This window comes from Neurospora tetrasperma, assembly GCF_000213175.1.
Source record: "Neurospora tetrasperma FGSC 2508 unplaced genomic scaffold NEUTE1scaffold_3, whole genome shotgun sequence".
In the NCBI taxonomy this organism is placed as follows: Eukaryota; Fungi; Ascomycota; class Sordariomycetes; order Sordariales; family Sordariaceae; genus Neurospora; species Neurospora tetrasperma.
Genome location: NW_009799101.1, coordinates 4,498,573 through 4,519,063, shown reverse-complemented (window position 1 = coordinate 4,519,063; position 20,491 = coordinate 4,498,573). Strand labels below are relative to the sequence as shown.

At 52.9% G+C, this 20,491-nt stretch overlaps 6 protein-coding genes across 6 annotated transcripts; 3 read left to right on the top strand and 3 right to left on the bottom strand.

Annotated features, from left to right (window-relative positions):
• Positions 1-630: 630 nt before the first annotated feature.
• Positions 631-1,089, bottom strand: NEUTE1DRAFT_138113 (uncharacterized protein; the record flags this gene model as incomplete). The annotated part of the gene is made up of 1 exon (XM_009853121.1): positions 631-1,089. One exon carries the CDS (start codon positions 1,087-1,089, stop codon positions 631-633), a length of 459 nt encoding a protein of 152 aa, XP_009851423.1.
• Positions 1,090-7,644: 6,555 nt separating this feature from the next.
• On the bottom strand, positions 7,645-8,252 carry NEUTE1DRAFT_101237 (uncharacterized protein; the record flags this gene model as incomplete). The annotated part of the gene is made up of 2 exons (XM_009853120.1): positions 7,645-7,767; positions 8,082-8,252. The coding sequence occupies 2 exons, from the start codon at positions 8,250-8,252 to the stop codon at positions 7,645-7,647; spliced, it is 294 nt and encodes a 97-aa protein (XP_009851422.1).
• A 1,263-nt stretch (positions 8,253-9,515) lies between these two features.
• On the top strand, positions 9,516-10,829 carry NEUTE1DRAFT_138111 (uncharacterized protein; the record flags this gene model as incomplete). The annotated part of the gene is made up of 4 exons (XM_009853119.1): positions 9,516-9,573; positions 9,678-10,165; positions 10,232-10,356; positions 10,655-10,829. The coding sequence occupies 4 exons, from the start codon at positions 9,516-9,518 to the stop codon at positions 10,827-10,829; spliced, it is 846 nt and encodes a 281-aa protein (XP_009851421.1).
• Positions 10,830-12,267: 1,438 nt separating this feature from the next.
• NEUTE1DRAFT_27976 (uncharacterized protein) lies at positions 12,268-12,636 on the bottom strand (the record flags this gene model as incomplete). The annotated part of the gene is given in 2 exon segments (XM_009851918.1): positions 12,268-12,486; positions 12,505-12,636. Coding segments are annotated over 2 exon segments (351 nt in total), but the record flags the coding sequence as incomplete, so codon positions are not given.
• Positions 12,637-14,366: 1,730 nt separating this feature from the next.
• On the top strand, positions 14,367-15,164 carry NEUTE1DRAFT_43066 (uncharacterized protein; the record flags this gene model as incomplete). Its single annotated transcript, XM_009852036.1, has 2 exons — positions 14,367-14,488; positions 14,612-15,164. Coding segments are annotated over 2 exons (675 nt in total), but the record flags the coding sequence as incomplete, so codon positions are not given.
• A 3,121-nt stretch (positions 15,165-18,285) lies between these two features.
• NEUTE1DRAFT_101235 (uncharacterized protein) lies at positions 18,286-19,876 on the top strand (the record flags this gene model as incomplete). Its single annotated transcript, XM_009853118.1, has 4 exons — positions 18,286-18,320; positions 18,529-19,095; positions 19,147-19,425; positions 19,780-19,876. The coding sequence occupies 4 exons, from the start codon at positions 18,286-18,288 to the stop codon at positions 19,874-19,876; spliced, it is 978 nt and encodes a 325-aa protein (XP_009851420.1).
• Positions 19,877-20,491: the final 615 nt, after the last annotated feature.

Here is a 20,491-nt window from a genome sequence, read left to right as displayed (position 1 = left end):
AACACGGTTGTAGTTGGTTAAGTAGCCTTTTGGACACCACCACTCAACATCCCTCCGGCAGCACCGGGGGGTCCTCCTCCTCTTCCATTGCCATTTCTCTTCTTCCTACTCCCTACATCTCCTTTCTTGGACCCTCCACCCCCAGCACGCTTTGCCGCCTTTCCCTGCTCACGCCTGTTGCGCTGCCTGACCCCCTTAGGTCTGCACCTTTCGCAATACCGACCTTCTACTGGCATTTCACTTCGTATGCAGCTAGTCAAGTATGATATCCGCGAAAATACCGCTCATCAACAATGCGACGAGTTTCGTCGCTTGGCGAAATCTCCAAATGACCCCAACAGAGCGAGCTGTGGTTGCCTAAGCCAAAGCGCCGCAGTAGTTGCAGGTAGCGGTGATATTAACAGGAGGACGAGGTGCATGTGGTCGAGCCGACTGAACAGCGGGAACTTGTACCGGCTCAACAGCCTCAACTAGGACTTGCTCCATTGGAGCTAGCTCGACGGGAGCATGCCCGACTGGAGCGGTCTGATTGGGAACGGAAATGGGTCTATCCCGGCGAGCAGGCTCGGGGGGAAAGAACTCATCAGGACGCGGTTCAAGAACTTCTTGGCGGAGATGGAACAGTTCATCCTACTCTGCAAACAGATCAGCAGATGCAGTGGTTTCTTGATAGCCACGTTCCGGAACAACGATATCTTGTAGAGGGAGATCCCGCGGTATCAGCTCCGGAAATAGCGGATCCAGAGTGATGGGATGTAAGAAGAGATATCTGGGGAGAGCGGGATCGGGGAGAGAAGGCTCTGCGAGGTCTGCCTCGGGATGGGAAGTTTCATGGCCGCTAGGTGCAGAAATGATGGGTGCGGGAAGCACGGGAAGTATGGGTTGGTGTAGAAGCCTCGAAGTCGGCGAGGGTACTGGTCGAAACTCGTCGATGTTGATGGATGTATTGAATGAAGTAGTCAATAAAGTAGATCGGCGGTTGGGATCATGAGTACTATCCCTGGAGTGGTCGGTGGGAGCTTCTTCGATCGTCGGAGTCGCGTGAGGGTCGGCGACGTCAAGAGCCGGCTCGCCGGTGGTAGTGACCATGATTGGCTGTGAGGGCTCGTCGTCCCGAGGACGTATATTGGTAGCTCGGCCGTGTGTTCGCTGTTATTACTTTGTGTTAGCAATTCCGTGCGTAGTTCGCCTGTGAAAGAAGACAAGTCCTACCTGCAGGTTAGGGAGACGCCGAGTAATTCGTCGGCTCGCTTATAATGTAGAGCAGGGATAACAAAGCGAGGCGGGAGAGTGATGGCTTCTGAGTTTTGACCACGTCTTTCTGCCCAGAAGGCTATGGCTGTGGTAAGACAAAGGATGGGTGACCAAGACGAATTTGGCACGTCGTGAGCAGCGAGCTCTTCGATTCTTTGGTGTCCTTCGACAATGATGTTGTTGGCTCTGTACCGCGTACGCCAATGAGATTCTCTCTGAGTCTTGCAGGCCGATGACGGGGACGTGGCTTGTATGGAGACTTTCGTAGTTGTAAGCGTTCGGACGAGCTAGGTACCGTGGCACGGTCGGCAATGACAATTCGCGCAAAGAAGTCGCTGTGTACAGTGATTCGAGGTTGCTTGACGGCGGGCGCTGTACCCGAGGAGTGACGATAGTGCGCAACTGCGTCGCGAAGGGCGAAAGTGTCGTGGAAACAGTTGCGCAGTACTAGAGGCAATCCTACCGCGCTTCTCGACGAAGATGCTCAATCCGCTGCTCGTCGGCGCTTCGTGCTTTGTTCGGGGGCAGAACTCGTCAGGAGCCAAAGAGGGGACAAGGGTAACAAAGACGATGTTTCTGGGTTACGGTAACAAAGAAAACGGATATCACCGCGGGAGAAAAGGCATGCAGGGAAGAATGGCAGGCGGCCGGGACGTACTTTCCACAGTCCGCAGCGCCAAGCATTTGGAGCTGGCTGGAGCCGCAGCTCGGAAAACTCCGATATTCCTCTCACATGTTTCGCGCCTTCCACGGCCAAGAGGCGCGCTTGCCGCGCTTAAGCAAGTTCAACCGACGCCTGTTACCCGGGCAGCCAACTCTCCTCAAGCGAACAAAGGCGGCAGAACGTACCTGCTTCCAGCTCGCCAACGGATACCGCCTTCATCCTCCTCCTTCGCAGCACGTACATCGCCTAATTTCGTTCAACGCGTTCCAGCCACCATGCCGGCACGCCATTCGGGCTCAAGCTCACAGCAACGCAAAGGCTAGGGGTCGTAAGTAGGTAGACGAGAAACGTGAAATATGCAACGACAAGAAGCTAATCAGCAAAGAAGGACGGCAGTTCTTCCCATTTAGGATCACCGAGTCTTGCCGTCGCTACCCCAAGCACTACCTCTAGGTACCATATCCCGTCAAGGCTGCGCAAGAACGATCGAGATATATACGGGCCTCTCCACATGGGAACTGGCGAGAAGGCAACACCAACATTCATCTCGCTGATGGCTCCGTGAAGCGGTGATCACAGAAACATTCTGACGCGCTACTCTCGTCGTCAAGTTGGATGACACTTGCCGACGGCGTGATGATCTTGCAATTTCAAAGGGCTTCCGACGAGTGGAACGCAAGAGCCAGTATCGTTCTATCCCCTCTTTGGAACGCGATCGCTAACTGCTTCCACGTATGACAAGTCAGGACAAACTACGAAGAAATCCTCCTCGAACGCCGAACGATGCCCTCTCCCTCTACCCCGAGGTGACGTACCTACCGCTCCGCCGACCGAGGCTACCTGAAGTCCGATACGCTCCCCCGCCGCCATATATTTGGGCTCAGACCGTACCTACGAGACCGTTGCTCGTTTCCCTGTCTGGTCATGACCGATGTACCAATAGACCGTTCGAGCTCGAAGGAGGATGTCCGATCGCCCACAGCTCACTTGGCGCTTTAGCCCTCACCATGGCTCGTTGGGGCACACTCAACGGAGAGGTATCTGAGTGAACAAAGCAAGCGAGCTGTCGGTGCCAGAACAAGGATCCGGAGTACGGACAAAGGGGGGTGAGCGAGACTGGGGGGAGTGCAGCAGAGGTGGACCAACGTAACTCTATCTGATCATCGGGGAGGGGCAGCGAGCCAAGAGTTGCCTTGTATCATATAGCTGCCAAGGGCTGGTCTTGCCATATGGATGGAACCGTGAGAGTCACCTATCCAGATGACGCCAACAAAGCCATCAGGCGTCATCAGCAGTCAGCGTTCTAGACCGATACAACTAATTACTGAAGGATATAATGATGAGCAAGGCGATCTCTGTTATGAGTTCACAAGGCCAATCCACTCGGTCATGGTTCGCTGCCCTGAGCAAGATGGAAGTCGCTTCTCCATATGAAAGTGGGCGGCCCATCCCGAGAACTGACGACGGCAAAAGACGGGCACGCAATTGGGCTGTAGACTAGGGAAGAAACAATAATCGGCTTAACTCTAGAGAAGTTTGTTTGGATCGAGTATGGAACAGCGTAGGGGTATCTTCGTTGTCACTGCCACTACATGTGTCTTGTGATCGATGACTGTGGGTAATTGCAGCTGCAGCGGCAAGCAGGAAACGCATGGACGGACTCGAACATAGGATTCAACAGAGGAAGAAAGTAGATATCAATACAAGAGATGACGATATGAAAAGTAGTGACTCTTAGCACAGTCATCATGACTCGTCCAGAGATTGTTGTCTTGCGTCACACTTTGCATCCCAACACTGCGACCGACGCCTTATAATCCAGTTAACGCCAAAAAATGACCAACGACCTCATTATTCCTCTAAACCTTCAAATTACCGTCCAATCCTCCGCGCTCCTTTTCCACGTTATCCCCATAGCACTCACGTCCGCCGTATGTCCAGAGACTACAAGACCTGTAAGCCGTCCGGAAGGACAGCAATAACCCCGTCTGCAGTCATTGCTTGTAACTCCCTGACATGGACTGTCATCTTCGCCAGATGTTTCTGGGCTCGTCCATCTCCTTTCCAGCTTGTTGTGCGACGCAACATCCACAAAGTTGTGGGACTGGTCTTCTTCCCTCGTAACGCTGACTTCTTCTCTCCCTTTTCCTTTTCGCATCCGTATCTCTGTCCTCCTTCCGTGCTTCTGTCAGGTGGCGGCATATCGTAGCTTTTGCGCCATGGCGGTTGTCTCCTTGCATGGTTCCGTGCAGTTCTGCAGCAGTTAGCGTCCTCACTCCTCGTCGTTGGAAGAGGTAGTTTATGGCATGACGTTAAGGCCTCGGCAGTTGATTACCCATAGCGGACTGCCACCGCTTGACGTGGGATCTTGCCACCCGAGGCAGGATTGAATAAGTCCCTTATGACGTCAATCAACGTCCGCCCTACGTTGGACCACCACCCTTGATCTCTCACAACCATCGCTTGACGCCTAATTAAGGCTCCCTCAACCTGGCAGCCTTGATCCGGCCTTCATTGAGGTTTTCCAACGACGAGTTGTTCAATATCCAACGACGATGCGTAGGTTGTCCAGAGACGAGGCGTAGTCATGACAGGCCCTTAGCTTGAGCTTCTGCGGGAGCAGCCGCGCTGAGGCTGTTGATCCCCCTGATTCTCGTCCCAGAGCTGTGGAGCTGGTTTGAACGCCCAGAAGCCCAAGCTCAAGCACCCCTTGCTGCACGACGTCTCTGCTGTATCGGTATCCAGATCCCTTCTCACCACGCCTTCCGGTCTCGCCGGAAAAGGACTCCCGATGTCGCTAGACGTCAAGGATGCCGTCGCCGTCTTTTGTTCGTCACCGCAACCGAGGAAGCACGGTGGTAAGGCTATGACCGGTTGTCGTCGAGCGTCGGATCGGTCGGGGCTCAGGGGTGGAACAGTAGTGGCTGCGGATCCGAATCCGAGCGCCTTCAGTGAAAGGCAACGAGCATCGGCGGTGGTTGTAGGTAGGAACGGTCGGTTGGTACGAATGGTCGGATGCCGAGGAACGAAACGGCGGTGGTCAAGGCGCCAAGCGGTGGTACCGAATACCGGGACCGGGGAAGAGAGACAATGATGGGAGGCCTGTGACAACGCTATGTAATAACCGTGGGTGTAAGTAAGGTAACGGACGACAGTACCTGGATAGCCAGGCTCAAGGCTCAGATGCTGTGTTGAAACCTCCTTCTCTCCGTACTTGGAGCGGCGAGTTTGTCGGGTCTTCACGCTCCCTGTTTCTCTCCAACTCTTGTTGGTCCTTGCTATTAGCAGCCTTGTATTATTCTGACCGTCTTAATCGACGTTGACGCAACTAGCGAACGGCCTGCACCTTGGAAATGGTTCGTCGTCGTCGTGGTTGAGATCTGGAGAAAGGGTAGTTGTTAGTCTGGGCCGACTTATACGGATGTGCAGCGATACCTCATCCGCGGTGGTTCGTGGAGGTACACGTCCACATCCATGGCTGAAAATGCCGAGACGCCGTCCATCGTTGTAAACTCCATATGTCGTAAGTCCTTGTGGAAGGAGTCAACTGTCCTCGGAAAAACTTTCATTCAGTAGAAGTCCACGTCTGGAACTCTGTGCTCGTTCAGAATCTTGCGAGAGGCCAAACATTTGTTCGACTTATACGGTTGGAAACCTTCAACAGCAGGTTTCGGAATACCAGTCAAACTGCTATGGCGATGAAGCTGCGAATAGTTAGATGTTGCTCTCTTCTTTTTTACTTCTTGGGCTTTTGGTACAACTACTTACCTGTCCTTCCACCAGCTTGACGGCCATCGATTTGGGTTTGCAATTTCCAGTAGCTGGGTACGTACTGTTCACGGTATTGTCCCCCCCTGTACGATTCGTAACGGTCGTTTCAATCGTGGCCGGCAGGAAGTGTCCCACGCCTGCGCATCCATTGATTTTGCTCTTCGAAACTATGGTCGAAATCGCTCCGACGCCTCAATAGTCGACAGCTCGGTATGTATCACGCCCTCTTCCATGCAACCCATGCCTTGAATTCCAGACCGAGCCCGATCTCGTGTGCATCGACTCTCTCTATAGCCCCTCTTCCATTGCGCCTTCTTGGTTGTCTCGGTCGTTTGTCAGTCGTCTAACACGACCACAACTGTTTGCATCTAGGTCGCAGCGTTTCCTTTGGGAACAGTAATTTGTCTCGCTGGTGTCGCTTTAGTCGTAGCGGTCACGAGCATGGCTTCAATTGTTCAAATCGTCGGAATCGTTGGGATCGCTCGGATGGGATCGTATCGGCCGCGTCGATCGTGTATCAGTTGTCGAGTTTTGATCCTTCTCTTTCCTGCGATCCATGCCCAGATCGCTAGACTGAGCCCAGTCTGGTATTTGTCTACCCTCACTCGGTTTAGGTTCCTTCGCTAAATCTTCTAATAGTCTCGTGAATTGCCCTTCGTCGGTCGGCATCGAGCGTATCCTTCGCGTCATTAAAAGATCGGTCGTGTATCAGCTGTCGAGGACTCTTCGTTGCCTTTTTTGCTCCAGCACAGAAGTCTTCGCCCGAAGGCTTTCTCAACTGGTCGGTCCACCCGACGGCTCACTAAGGAGTTTTGGCCATAAGCCCGCCATCCCTTGGGGCGTATAGGGTACTCCCTAGCACGTGTAGAATCTTCTTAGATACCGACCGGCAGGGCATAAGCCCTTACTGGCACGGGCTGAGGTGGTTCGTGAAGTTATCGACGACACCCCGGCAGACCGTAGGGTGCCATGCGATAACAACACTGCATGCAATGGAGCTGGGTTTTCTTCCAGCTCACCGCGGGAAGGTGCCCAGGCCACAGCCCAGACAACCCTCCCGCAGAAGGTACTTTGTCGGCAAAAATCCTCACTGAATGGCCCTTCCAGGCGAGGTATGGGTCCATTCCTGGACTGTGGGACATCCCAGCCCAGGCTTTGTCCACCCTCGGTCCATTTAGGCCCCTGTTCGAACATCACCGTCCGCGACAATCACCTTCTCTTTCGGGAATATCCTTGCCTGGACCTTGTGTGGATTCTATCCAGCCAAACCCCCTGGCGTATATATTCCTCCTTTTACCTCATTTGTGGATGAGTAACTCCCAACACTTGTTTCTGTCGCCTCGGCGCGGGCCTTGGGAGGAACCGCGGGCTTGAACGGGCTCGGAGTAAAAACGCTCAATGTTGAGGTGTATCGGCTTGGTCTCGGATGAACGGTAATGGTCGCGCCCTCCGCACGGCGAGGTTGGAGAGTGCTCCTTCTTTGGTTACGGTCGCGATCGCATTTTCCCTGAATCGAGCGATGAAGGGAGGGAGGGTACGGCAACCGAACGGTCGGCTTGGACGCCGATGGGGAATATGCTTCCCTGTTATTGTTTGTCGAGGTATGACCGAGGACACCACGGTTGGCTACGGAAATGCTCGCGCTATCGGGGGTGATCGATCGGGGGGTCTCGCCGTTTGTTCTTCACTACGGCCTCAAGGACGGTCTCGGGATGGAGGAATGTACGGAGCGGGAGTGCGGGACTCGAACGATAGGCGCGAACGGTTGCGAAAAAAATCTTCATGCTTGGCAAGGTATGGTCGAAAGGCCACGGTTGGCAACGGTCTTGTTTCGCAGTAGCGCGGTTGGGGGATCGGTGCCATTGTATCTCCTGGATGCTGTCGCGGCACGCTCCGTTTAGAATGAACCGATATAGCGAGCATCATTTCGCTGCCCAAACGATGAGCTCGAATAGTTACGGAGAGAAGGGTTCATCATTTTGCAATGTATGGTCGAGGATGCCTGGGCTGGCCATGGACTGGCTCGCGATTGCGGTGGCAACCGATGGATTGGGACGGGTCATGGCCATTCGAGGCTGCTATGGTCGTGACATCTTCAGCAGGGAGCGGTAGTAGGCACGGTGGCGCGAGGGTGCAGGCTCTCTAGTCAGGCATGTGTTTGTTAGCCTTCGGGGCAGCAAAGGAAATGTCAACAATGAAAGGGTTAGCAGTGGCTTGGCCGCCGCCACGGCACTTCTGGTGATTGCTTCACCTGTGGCTGGCAATGGGTGTCCGAGGACAGAGGGAACTGATGGCTGGCATCGAGGATGAATGTGGTGGGAACACCCTGCGTGGTGCATGGGAGCCGGGGGAAAACATGGGGTTATCTGGGGAACGCGCACGCGTAGCTGACGCGCTCTCCATGGTGAGTGAGGATGATGACAAACACCTTGTGGACGAGAGATGGCTGGTGCTGCCTTTCCCTCCAACTCTCACTGCTACCCAGGTTGGGATGCGGCGGGCTCGATGGGAGGGTGGACACCTTGCTGCCGTTGGGGTAAACAAACCGACAGTCACTGGCCATTTTTGTGCGCTTGCACAACCTCTCCTCCTACAAGTGACAGGGATGGGTTGGCCAAGGTCATGAGGGAACGTTCATCGGTGACTTCCGACGGCGTAGTGGGTCCTCGACGCGTGCAGCAATTCCCTTCGCGCATAGGCTGTTTGTGCACAGCGGGCAGAAGTGAGGGAGTGAAGCAGCAGTCCATGAAAGTTACGCAGGATAGGTACGTTGTACACGTCAACAAAGACTTAACATGTCACAAGGGCATTCTTTGATGTTGGCGAGGGATCAAGGAAATTGATACCTCCAGGGAGGGGAACAAAGCAGGCCAGCATGGACGGGCAAGGAGTCTTTCAGATGGTCATGAAAGCACTGGACTGGCCACTGGGGGCAGGAGCAGGCACAGCTCCAAAAACAAATGACAGCCCAAGTCCTCGCCCAAAAGGGGATAGCGCCTTCCCCTATGTCACTGTTGGCGGAGCAACTAAGGTATCTCGGTATCCTCTGTGAAGGAGCGACAAAGTGCACGGGCAGGCGTAATCCTATTCAGAGCGATCGTTCCTATTGTGCTATTGTGCAACGGGGGGCGGCTCCACTTGGTTCCATCCATATCCCTGTACTTGCAGCTTAAGATCCCTACCACCTTCCGAATTCAATTCACCGGAGAACCTTGATTGGCTGCACCAATAGGAGGCTCTTTCCTGACAACTTAATCTCAACGACTGTCATCCAATGTGTGCCTGGTGTCAGGCTGCGCAACGAACTTGCCTCGTATGCGAATGGCTTATTTTTTATTTTCTTTTTTCTACTTTGCGGGTGGGAATCGCCTGAAACATGCCTTTGGCTGAGCCCTGTCAGGGCCATCCAGCGTTTGTCTGTATATAATAATGGCATACCCCTTCAGGCGACCAAAAACCTGTCCTTCTGGTCGTTCGAACTGAAGAGCCGCTATGCTCTCCACTCGGTTAGTCCCGACCAGCGTTCGTCTCTTGCACTGCCATCGCAACATTAGACGAAAGCCTGTGATTAGCACAGCTGTGACGGTTTCACTCGTTAGTCCTCGTTTGCCCCTACACTGACTGTAATGTGAACAGTCCCACTGCGCGGGCCTTTCGGGCTGGTGTGGATAGCGACCGTCAAAGTGGGTTAGTGTAGTTAAATTCCTCTTTAGCTTCTTTGATGTTTTTTGTTCGTGCACTTCCTTTCAACAACATCACGAGCTGAATTTCGCATCCAAAGTGAACAGCTTTTGAGAACACAACAGTCAATCAACAAAGCATTGCCATGGCCGACATCAGTCGCAGCCAGGCCCTCCTGGGTATTGATGGTGATCCTACCAAAGGTACGTAATGTATCAGCATGCATGAATGCATGCGCGGAAAGTCGGGAAGAATGGCTTTTGTTCAGCAATATACATGCGCTGACCTACTGCATCTGTGCCCCTAGAACACATGGCTTTCAAGACCACGTTTGGTGGCCACAATGACGCTTATCCTATCGAACTCCTGAAGGACAGCTCTTACGTCTTCCCGCACGACACCAAAGTCGACACCCATTCTCATGACATCATCAATCACGATCTTCTTGATGACGCCGAGCATTTGACCGACGACACCCACGATTTCGGCATCGACAAGGAGAAGATCGGTGCCTATCGCCTTTTTACAGACGACCTCATCGATCCGATTCTCCTCAACTGGGAGAAGCTGACCAAGACCGGTGCTTTCGCCATTGGCCCTTTCCCCACTGCCATTTCGACCACCGGCAACCTTCACATCGTAAACCCCGACCCTGTGGCTGGTTTCAATGCTCATCTCAGTGCCAAACCCGACGGCACCCATCCTCACATTGCGAGCCACAAGAAGAACACTCCCAAAAAGAGAAGCAAGAAAGGCCGTAAAGGAAAGCGCCCTGGTTACTGCACCGAATGCGATGTTCGTAGGGTTTAGCAGACCGGTACGAGGCGGTGCATGGCTTGCCTTCGCAACAGACCCAGCCAGGAGAAGCAGGTTCAGATTGCCGAATGGGCCGCCCAAGGCATTCTGACGTGCACGGACTGCATCCGCCGTCCTCAGCGTGCCCCGGGAAAGTTGTGCACTCACTGCTTCAAGGGCGGCAAAGACGAGTGAACTTTGTCACCTTTACCGACCCTTATCGTCAGGAAATGGAGGGATGGGGCAAGATCTCAGGAGGCTTCCGAAGAGTGGTTTCCTGTCGAGGAACTGCGGGGAACTGGGAAAGTGTATGTGCAGGAAGCTGAGGGTGCAGGGTATGGGGAAATCATCGGATGTAAGATAGAACATACCGAGATATGAACAGCGGAATAGCCAGAGACAGCCATAAAGCACAGTCTGATAGTCATGCGCTCTGAAGATCCTACTTCTTTAAATCACAAGTGAATTATATAACACAATCATCTTCAGCCCCAACGTCCTCAATCCCATTTTCGGGGCATCCAACACGACGCGCGATGACTCCATCCAACCCGCCTCCACACATCACATCGCAATCTCCACCGATTCCAACCTACAGGTCGCTCCCGCCGCCGGGTCTAGTACCCTCGTCAAGTGTCGGGAGTGCAAAGTGGGCACCGCCTAGCAGGTCGGGGCCTACAAATGCAAGGCCTGTCTCAAGAATCAGCCAGGCGCAGCTGGCTGGGCGCAGATCGCCGAATGGGCTGCACGGGGAATCCTTACATGCACCGACTGAATGAGGCGCAAATAGCGCGCGGCCGGTGAGCTTTGTGATGAGTGTTACGAGGGCGACGAGGAGTATAAGAGTTCGAGGAAGCGATCTTTGGCACGTACCTAGCGAGGAAGATTGGTGAAGTTTCAAAGGATGTTTGGAAGTTTATGGCGGAAAGAGCGATGAGCATCTGGGACATGAACCATCGGCGCAGCATACAGGAAAGTGCAGCATACAGGAGTTCCGCTCACCGGCCACAGGGGTCGGCCTGGTCCGGGCTTCCCGCTGGAGGCGCTTGGGCAGAAACGTACAACAGTTCAACACCAGATGAAAGTCTAGAATATATACGCCAACTACGCGTCAAATTTCTGACACTGATTTTTCTCGGTGAATTGGGTCCCCACAAACTGATTCTTGAAATGCGACCGTGGAATTGCAGAGGTACTTGTGGTGCGCCCGCCGCTCCGACCTGTTTTGTGCAGTCCTTTTACAAAACAACATCACAGATCCGCGTCCAACTTTGCGTAGCGTCCAGACCTCGATATCGGCGACGATCGCAGTCCTCACACAATTGACATAGTAGTCCAGTCCATGATTACTCCCCCTTTAGGCAACCATGGACCGCAGAAAGTGTACAGGATTTCTCCAAGTCTGCATTGAGGTAGACTTCAACGCTCAGTATCCCTGGTGCTGGTTCGATAAGCAAGAAGGTAAGAATTTCTTCAACATCAAGTCACTTCATTTATATGCACTGACAATAACCTTGTCAACAGTCGACGAACTGAAGGCTCTTCAGTTTGAGTTCAGGCAGATGGTAGACCACGTTGATGAGGAAACCTGGCAGTCGATTTGCAACCACTGGGGACGGCCTTTTCTGGAGGTTCTGAATGAAGCAGCCACAATTCGATCTTCTGCGCACATGTTTCCGTTGGGACCACCTCCTCTATACCCTGAGGTGATGGCCCTACCGAACGAGCGACGGAATTTTGGGCCCAATGTTCAATCGCAAAACGAAGCCATCATCGCTCAGAATCAACTTGCTTTTATGGGCATGCCAGATGACGGCGTGCAGCACCAAGATGTCGACATCCAACAGCACAATGTCGACATCCAGCACCCCAACGTCGACTATCAGCTCCCCTTCATCGATAACCACCACCACAATGTCGAAATGCAGAACCCAAACATCAACATTCAGCAACCCAACAGCAGCGTCCACCCTAATATCGCCATTCACCAGGCTGACATCGCCATTCAAGAGCCTGACTTCGCCTTTCAGCAGCCCAATTTCGGCATTCCGCACCCCGCAATGAACGCGGTCCAGAACATGAACTTGACCATCAACAACATCTATCCCCAGCCCAACCCCCCGGCGCCGGTCCCAATGGCTAACAACAACCCCCAACACCAGTTCATTGTTCAACCCTTGGCGGCCCCCCAGCCCGTGATGCCGCCTTCCCTTGATGCCCCAGTTCTTGCCATTGATCCTCCCGGCGCCCTTCCGAGACCTGTTTCGCCGTGCACCGTGTGCCATCTGCGCCCCATCTAGCAGACTGGGGCCAGAAAGTGCCTAGAATGCCTAGCGAACCGCCCAGGCCCTCGAAAGCGTCAGGCCATGGAGAGAAATCGGCTCAACGGATTCAGAACGTGCTCGAATTGCATGTTCCGCCCTCAGAGGGCGCTTGGCCAGCACTGCCAATGGTGCTTCAACGATGCTCATGGAATTGCGAACCCCCCGGAGGAGGGTTAAGCCTTGCAGTAGGTGCGGAGGATAATGGATCTAGTTTCGGGTGAACTCAATGAGAGAGAATAGGATGTGAGGGCGAGGAGTAGCGAAGTATTTGTGAGAAGGATTGGAGGAAGGGGCGACCCAGTCAATGGACTTTGATTTCTAGCGGTGGATGTGAGTAGGTAAGAAAGGGATCAATGAGGGGAATGCAGAAACTGGGCATTCAAATAGCAGAGCTGACGCATGCCCGCCCGACATCACGATGCGCGAGCGGGAATATGGATAGCATCGCTAGGCTGCATTGAAGATAGCAATTCCGTTACCGAGTAACCTCTAGCACAACATCACGTAGACTAATGAGAATGCTTCTTCATGTATATCTACTATCTACTAACACTGCTCGCCATCAACACGAGCTTCATCTAGCCTTCCAACCAAGGCCCACCAGACCATGCTTCCAATGCCAATCGCGTCCAATCTAGCAAACTGGCGCCAGATTGTGCCTCGAGTGCTTGGAGAACGGCCCCGGCGCGCGCAAGCGGGCAGCGATGGAACTAACGTAACCGACCCATGGGCTTGAAGACATGCTCCAAGTGCATGTACCGACCACAGGGGGCCCCGGGTCGCCATTGCCAGCATTGTTTCAATGCGACACAAGGAGGATGCAGAGTAATGGCGAAGGATGGGGAAGGTGTGAGGAGGAGAATCTAGGCGCGTAGCGATGGAGGAAGGAGACGAAGCAGTACAGCAGCTCCAGCCGCTGACGGACAGAATTCGAGGGCAGGAATGATCCGTCTGGTTATGACACTCGATGGACGTGTCGGCAGCTTGGCGCAGGATGCAGATGGGTCTTGGCCAAATCATGCTGGAACACTGCAGAGATCTAGACATGGAAGCCGCACAAGGGGCTGTAATGCAGGAAAGAACAGGGCACCCAGTGGTAGCACTCAGCAAAGCAAAGACAGCGCATGGCTGCTCGGCAGGGACCAGCGAGGGGGAATTGGGTTGGCAATGTTCAGGATTGAGGTGTACATTCTCTGGGACCAACATCGTCACTCTAGCAGTTTTACGTATCATATATTCCGACGGAACATTGCTGTCCTCTCTGTCTTTGCCATATACAACTCCCGAATTCACTCTCCATTTCGTTAATAATCTTTATATCACATGATGTCTGGAAATATCCTCTCCCAGCCCCACTTCATCTAACCATGCTCGATGACTCTCCCACGGGTCACCATCAGCGCAACTTGCTAAAGTTGGAAGATGTCTGCTAGGTCTCGGCGACATCTTTATTTCACCACGTACAATATACCTCCGACTTGGGTCTTTCGTTGTATTTCTTATTTTCCTTTCCTTCCCGGCTTCCCCTAACACGACAAGCAACTCCGCTGCGTAGGCGGCTAGGTTCAGGCTTCGCGGGACGTTATTGGGTGGACCAGCTCAGCTTCAATCAACAACAGATGGAAGTCCGAGAGATAATGGGTTGAATTCATCCCTAAAGATCTCTACCTATTACCGTTGTTCTCAATAACATTTCCAACCTGAAAATTGCACAAGTGAATGTGGTCCTCAGTCCCCACTGACTTGTGTGAAGTGCGAGCTGAAAAAAAACCAAGTACTTAATCCGCCCTGCCTTTCCTACAAAGTCAGACAAGATCTCGAACTGACCATCCAGAAGTTGGAGATTCTGAACCATCAGTCACTTTCCCACGGTCAGAATCCAGAACAATTTCGATATAAACCACTCGAACATCTACGAAATGGATGCGAGTAAGGTTCATGATGCCCGGCTTCCTCCCCTGACTGATTCTTCTTCCTCACCTCAGGATCAGCAAGGTAAGTCGCATCCAAGGCCGAAATGAAATGCGACAAGCTGAGTACTGACGAGAGTACTATATACAGCCCCGACTGATTCGTCCCAACAACCTCAAGTATGCCATCAGCGGGTTAACGACATTTCAAGTTCTGTTGTCTCTAGACTTAACACACCCCATAGCCTCACCATTCTTGAAGAGTTCGAGTTGTGGGTACGAAGTGGAGAATGGAAGAAGTCCATCTCTTTTGGAGACCTCGTCTCGGTCGGAAGCGAGGAAGTCCACAAGCTTGCACTGCCTAGCGAACCACACCCGATCACCAATGGCCCCAACAACCCTAGCCTCATCAGTAACCTCTACGGTCAAGGTAATAACTCTGGACACCTCCACAGTAACAACTTCTATCAGAGCCAGACCGTCATGGCCCATAGCAGCCACTTGCCCGAGCAGGGTAGCAATTTTGACCATCTCAACACCTTTGGTCAGGACAACAACTTTGGTCAGGACAACAACTTTGGTCAGGACAACAGCTTCATCCCCGTCAATGACTTCCACGCTGAGAGCACAGCCCTCGCCCCAGCCCCCTTCACAGCACAAGCGGACCTCCATCACAACAACACCACAGCTTCTCAGAGTCTACATGCTGGCCCAGCTGAGGTCCAAGGACGGCAGTGCAGCGAGTGCAACTCGCAACCCGTCTAGCAGACGGGTGCGAGGAAGTGCCGAAGATGTCTCAAGAACCGTGCTGGCAAGGGAAGGCTCGAAGCGCAAAGGCGTAATACCGCGATGGGTGTAGGCACATGCACCAATTGTCTGTGGCGTCCACAGAGGGGACCAGGTCTCTTCTGCCAGCACTGCTACGATGAGCAGCAGGATTAGTGATTTCTTACGAAGTAGGACGTCTTTGATTCTTGGGAAGATACTAGGGGATTGACATGAACATCTTAAAGCAGATAATGAACAGAACGAAGGCGTGACGCGATAGAAATGGGACGCGGTTTCAAGAGGATATGACGGTGGACGTATGACAGCGTCGGAAGATACATACCATCTTTGCTTTCTAAACGCGTACCGAAGAAGGGTCTGTCGAACGCATATGCTGCTGATAGGTGCCAGGCAGGGAAAGATGGAATGCTAGGTAATATTTTGCTCAAAAAGTGACATGTTTGAATCCCAATAATTGACCTATCGTGATGCGTAGAATGCCTTTTTCGTATATGAGCAAAGGCAAACCGGCGTTTTCATCTGGAGTTCAACTGCGGCCAAGACATTTCAAGGGGGAAGTGGGAGGAAGGAAGGAGGACGGGACTTTCACCACGCGGGGTCAGCAGAGTGCTGAAAGCGAGAGTACATGTAGCTGAGGTGTCTAGGATGCCGGAGCAAAGGTGGCATAATCTGCGAGTAAAATTTGGAAGTGGGAAGGAGAGAAGATGGCGTGGGCGACTGGTGGGGTAGGAGCAGAGTGGGGCAGCACACACACGACGAAGCCGAATCCAGCATCGAGACATGTCGAATCAAAATAAAATCTGTTTAGTTGCTACTCATGGTAAAATCTATCGCAAATCTGGGGTTTCTTGAGAGTCGTACAAAGAGAAGAGCGTGTTTGGCCCGAGTTCGACCGACGTTCTAGTTCTGCCAAAGTCGCCGGTTGTTCCTGTCAGGCTCGGGGTATCGGCATCGAGGATGTCTCAAAACTCGACTTGCCCATTTCCCTGTGCTATCGACATGTACCTTCCTCGGAACCCTTACATCCATATCAAGTCGCCGCGAAATCAAAGCATGCAGACCCGGGACAAGTTTGATGAAACCACGAGCACATAGCGCCTCATGCCAGTAGGGCGTGCCTGCAGGTTGTCAAAACCCTGCAATTGATTGGAAATCAGACATGATGTAATGCTTGTTTGGTTGCTGACATGTGATACCCATCCCCTCGGGAGGTCCAAGGTGGTCTTTGTCCCCAAATCCTAGAATCCAAACTTTGTCTTGCTTCCTCCTCCCTCAAACACCGCTATTAGCATCATCGCCCCCTTGACTTCAACTGCTTAACCGAGTACAGCATCACCTTCCCGGGAACGGACCTGTCCTTCTGTTCAAACATTTTGTCACATATACCGAGAGCGAATCGAGACAGTCGACCGTACCTCACCGACGAAAGGACATGGCGATCCTGAAAACGACCATGCACCTTGAATCATATCCCCGACAACCGGCGAGAGCTGAAGCGATCTGCGATCAGATTATATTCACGTTGGTCAAGCGAGCAAGCGAGCAAGCGGACATACCAAACCCATTGCTAGTTATTGTGATGAACTGACCTAAACTGCCCGTGGAACCAGTCCAAGCATGCCTGGGCCAGGGTATTCATGCTAACACGAATCGAGGGCAACCTATTTTCCCGAAACCTATTTGACCGCATGGCTTGTCCCACAAAATCGCCAAAGCGTACATGGAGATTCGATCGATTGTACCTGCTGTCGCTTGTCGTGAATTCAGATCCCTGCTAATCGCCTCTCTCTACCACAGCCGCGTCCAAGTTGAGCCTCCTCCCAAGTTTCTACAAGTCCACCGTCTTGAAGACCTCGGTCGATCCTCAAAATCTTCATGGCTGTTGATTCCCCTCTCGCATCAAGTGCCTCCGAGGAAATCAGTGCAATATTCGCCACACATGGACTCACTAGTGGCATGGGATTCCGTGTCCATGGCCGCGACGGACACTGTCTTCCGGAGGCTCAACGACTTAGGTCGTACTCGGCTCAGTTGTCCAAACCGTCATCGATCGATACCTGCGCAAACTGCGCAGCAAGACGTCTAACGGCGCCCTTGTCATTTCAAGTAGGACAATGCTGGTAAGTTTCTACGGCCATTCTAGCATAACAGCTGGTGCAAGTGCCCTCGCCGCGGCTCTGTCTCTTGAGGATGGCAAGCTTCGTAAGTAGGCCTAGTTTGTTTCCCAGGTGGTCCAAGCACTTGGATAAGCGGTCGCGCGCCTTCTAAGTGCGAGCAGTGCATCCGGGGTAGCTACATGCCTTGGGATGATCAGCGTGTAGGACTTCCGCCGCAACCCAAACGGTATCTTCCACTTCCTCCCTAGGCGTGTGCTGTTTTACAGTGAAAAGCGCCTGGAAGGCGGGATACTGTCCTTGGGTGTGGTTGATTGCGACCGGATGGTTCATTGCAAGAAGATGGTTCACGCCAGGAAGCTAGTTGGCTCCGAAATGGTGGTTGACATAAGGAGGTTCATTGGCCGACACCAGACGATTACGATGATCTCTACCTTTTTGAAGGATTGAGTATTCGCCACCGTACGAGACAATAAACATCTCATGCCCGACATTCCGCTCTTTCGTGTCGTCCGTATCACAAGGACATCCGTTACGCGTTACGTGTCCTCTAAGTTGATTGAAGGATTTCTATATCAAGGCAGCCATACGTCGCCGACTGAATACATAAGGATTTTGACAGACTCTATCTTAGTATATACAGACCCGAAGTCTCATCGACCTGTGGAGGCTACGAAGCATTGATGCAGGCGAGACTTCGCCTTCAAAGCCATATTCAGACATCTGTCGGCGGCTGTCAAAGTGGATAAGTTAACATCAACGTTGAGAAGTCTGGAACAAGATAAAGTATGAAGACCTTCTCCTTGATGGATGTAAACAGTTTGAACTATCTACCGGGAAGGTCGTAATGCCTGGATAACGGTACCTCTACGCATCCGGAAAGCATGAAGTTCAACCCATTGCCCCGAGGTCCAGAGGACTAACTCCCACACGAAGGTCCTGACCGACGTTGAACAAAATGAAATTTCGAGACCTTCTCCTTGATGGAGGTAAATCGTTTGAACTATCTACCCGGCAGGTAGTTCGTACTGCCAATCCCCCTAAAGTTCAATCCCCTCCCCATAGCCCTCGACGTCCTCGGCCTCGACACCTCGGTTGGAGAATTTACTTCTAAACCCTGCTTCGATTTAATCCCCGTTCGCTTGTCTGGTCTTATGAGGTACATTCCATGGCGCCAATGCGGGAGATCCATTGCTATTGTTTGACACTCCATCTTCGTAACGGAGACTGGCCGTGAGTGTCCCTCGTAGGCCATCTCACTTACTCCGCCTCGCCACCAGCTTGCGCCGCATGCTGTATTGCGAGACGTCTCGCAACGCCTCTGGAGTTGCACTGATCGCAGTATCTGCCGGTCTCAACCGGCATGAACGCGTAGCAACTGCTACACGTTCCTTCTCCGCGGGACTGGCGGATCAGAATCTCCACCGTCATACTGAGACCGGGCCGATTGCCCAAATGCTCGAGGCACGAGCGACTACGCGGCCCTGCCTTCTAAGCGCGGGCATTGCAGCCAGCGCGGCCATTGCAGCCAGCGCGGCCACACTGCTTCTGGTGCTGTGCGTGGAGCACAGCTGCGGCTTCCCTGACCATCAGTTCAATTTCATCAGTTCCAGTGGCCGGAGTGATGGTCAGGAGTGCGAGCACCGCCGGATGTTCAGCTTCGGGATGGGGAATGATTTGCTGAACGGGAGGAACCGGCTGTTGATCAAAAAGGGCCGGATGCTGATGGGGAGCCATTTGCTGGTGGGGAGCCATCTGTTGATGGGGAGCGAATTGCTGATGGGGAGCCATTGGTTGCTGGGGAGCCATTTGCTGATGAGAAGGAACCGGCTGCTGATAAACAGGAGCTGGATGCTGCTGAGGAGCAACATGTTGATGCGGAAAAGCTGGCTGTTGATGGAGAGGGAATGGTTGCTGCTGATCAGCCATCTGGTGGTGAGGAGCCGGATTCTGGTGAGGTGCCGGATGCTGGTGAGGAGGATCCGGCTGCTGGATCTGGTGGTGAAGAGCTGTTTGATGATGAGCCATCTGCGGCAGATGGAGCGGGTTAGCGGGAAGCATTTGGTAATGTGCTCCCTGGCCTTGCGGGCCCACCGGAATGCCCTGATGGGGCTGGGGTTGCTGTGAAAAGTTAGCAATGCTCTGCATCTTCATCTCCTTTTAGGTCGAGTACTAACGTTAAACTGGTTGAAAGCGCTAGGATTCGGAATCATAGCGGAGGCTTGATCCACGACAGCCAGGTTATTGCCCTGGAGGCCATTGGCGAAGCCTGCTCCCGGGTTCATCATGGGAACGCCTGGCTGGTGGTTGACTCCTTGCGAATGAGCAAAGAAGACTCCATATTGGGCGTTATAAAAGCTTGCCCAATCCATGGTCGCTACCTAGTATCTGGAGTTCTTCCAGGGTTTAGAACTCTTGATCGTGAACGTTTTTGCGATCAGGTGTTGACTGTACCAAAATGTGGTGTACGGTGCAAGAATGTGGTCGGTCGAGAGAGTCGTCCAGAGGAGAAGAAATACTACCACGGAAGACGGACCACTCCGGCGCCAAGAATCCACTACTGCACTGCGGTGAAGGCAAAAGAGCAAACGGAAATATACCTATAGAACGGCACTAACTGGTATGCTTGTGGATGAAAGGGAAGAAGCCGAGGGTCGGTAGGTACAAGGATGCTTGCTGAGTGGCTGGCTCGGCACCACGGAAGGGCGATGAATATTGCAAGGTTTGGAGGACACGCCACCATACGATGATACAGTGGGGATTCCACGCCCAATATTTGGGTTCCTGGTCTCATCTGTATCAGAAAGAACATCTGTTATTGCCTTTCACCGAAGAGCGTGGAAGCGGTTGAGTGCTGCTGTGGCTGTACCTATGAGGCCAGGACATGAGCCCTGCTAACTCGGGTAGGTACGTACCTCGAGAGGCAGCCCAAAAGAGCCACTCAGTTCTGTGAATTGTGGGCGAACTCGGGATGGCTTCGCGAAGGACTGCCGTCGCGGCTAAGGCTGATCATAAGCGCTGGCGGTATACACACACTCTGGTCTCTGCGACACTGTGCGATACCGGCACGCTTAACGACTTCTGTGATAGCAATCTCTTGGATCTTTTCTATCTAGGAGAAAGCTTCAACGTGAACGAGTGGAGGAAAAGAAGCTTGAGATCTTGACGTCGTCTTGATCTATCCTAGGT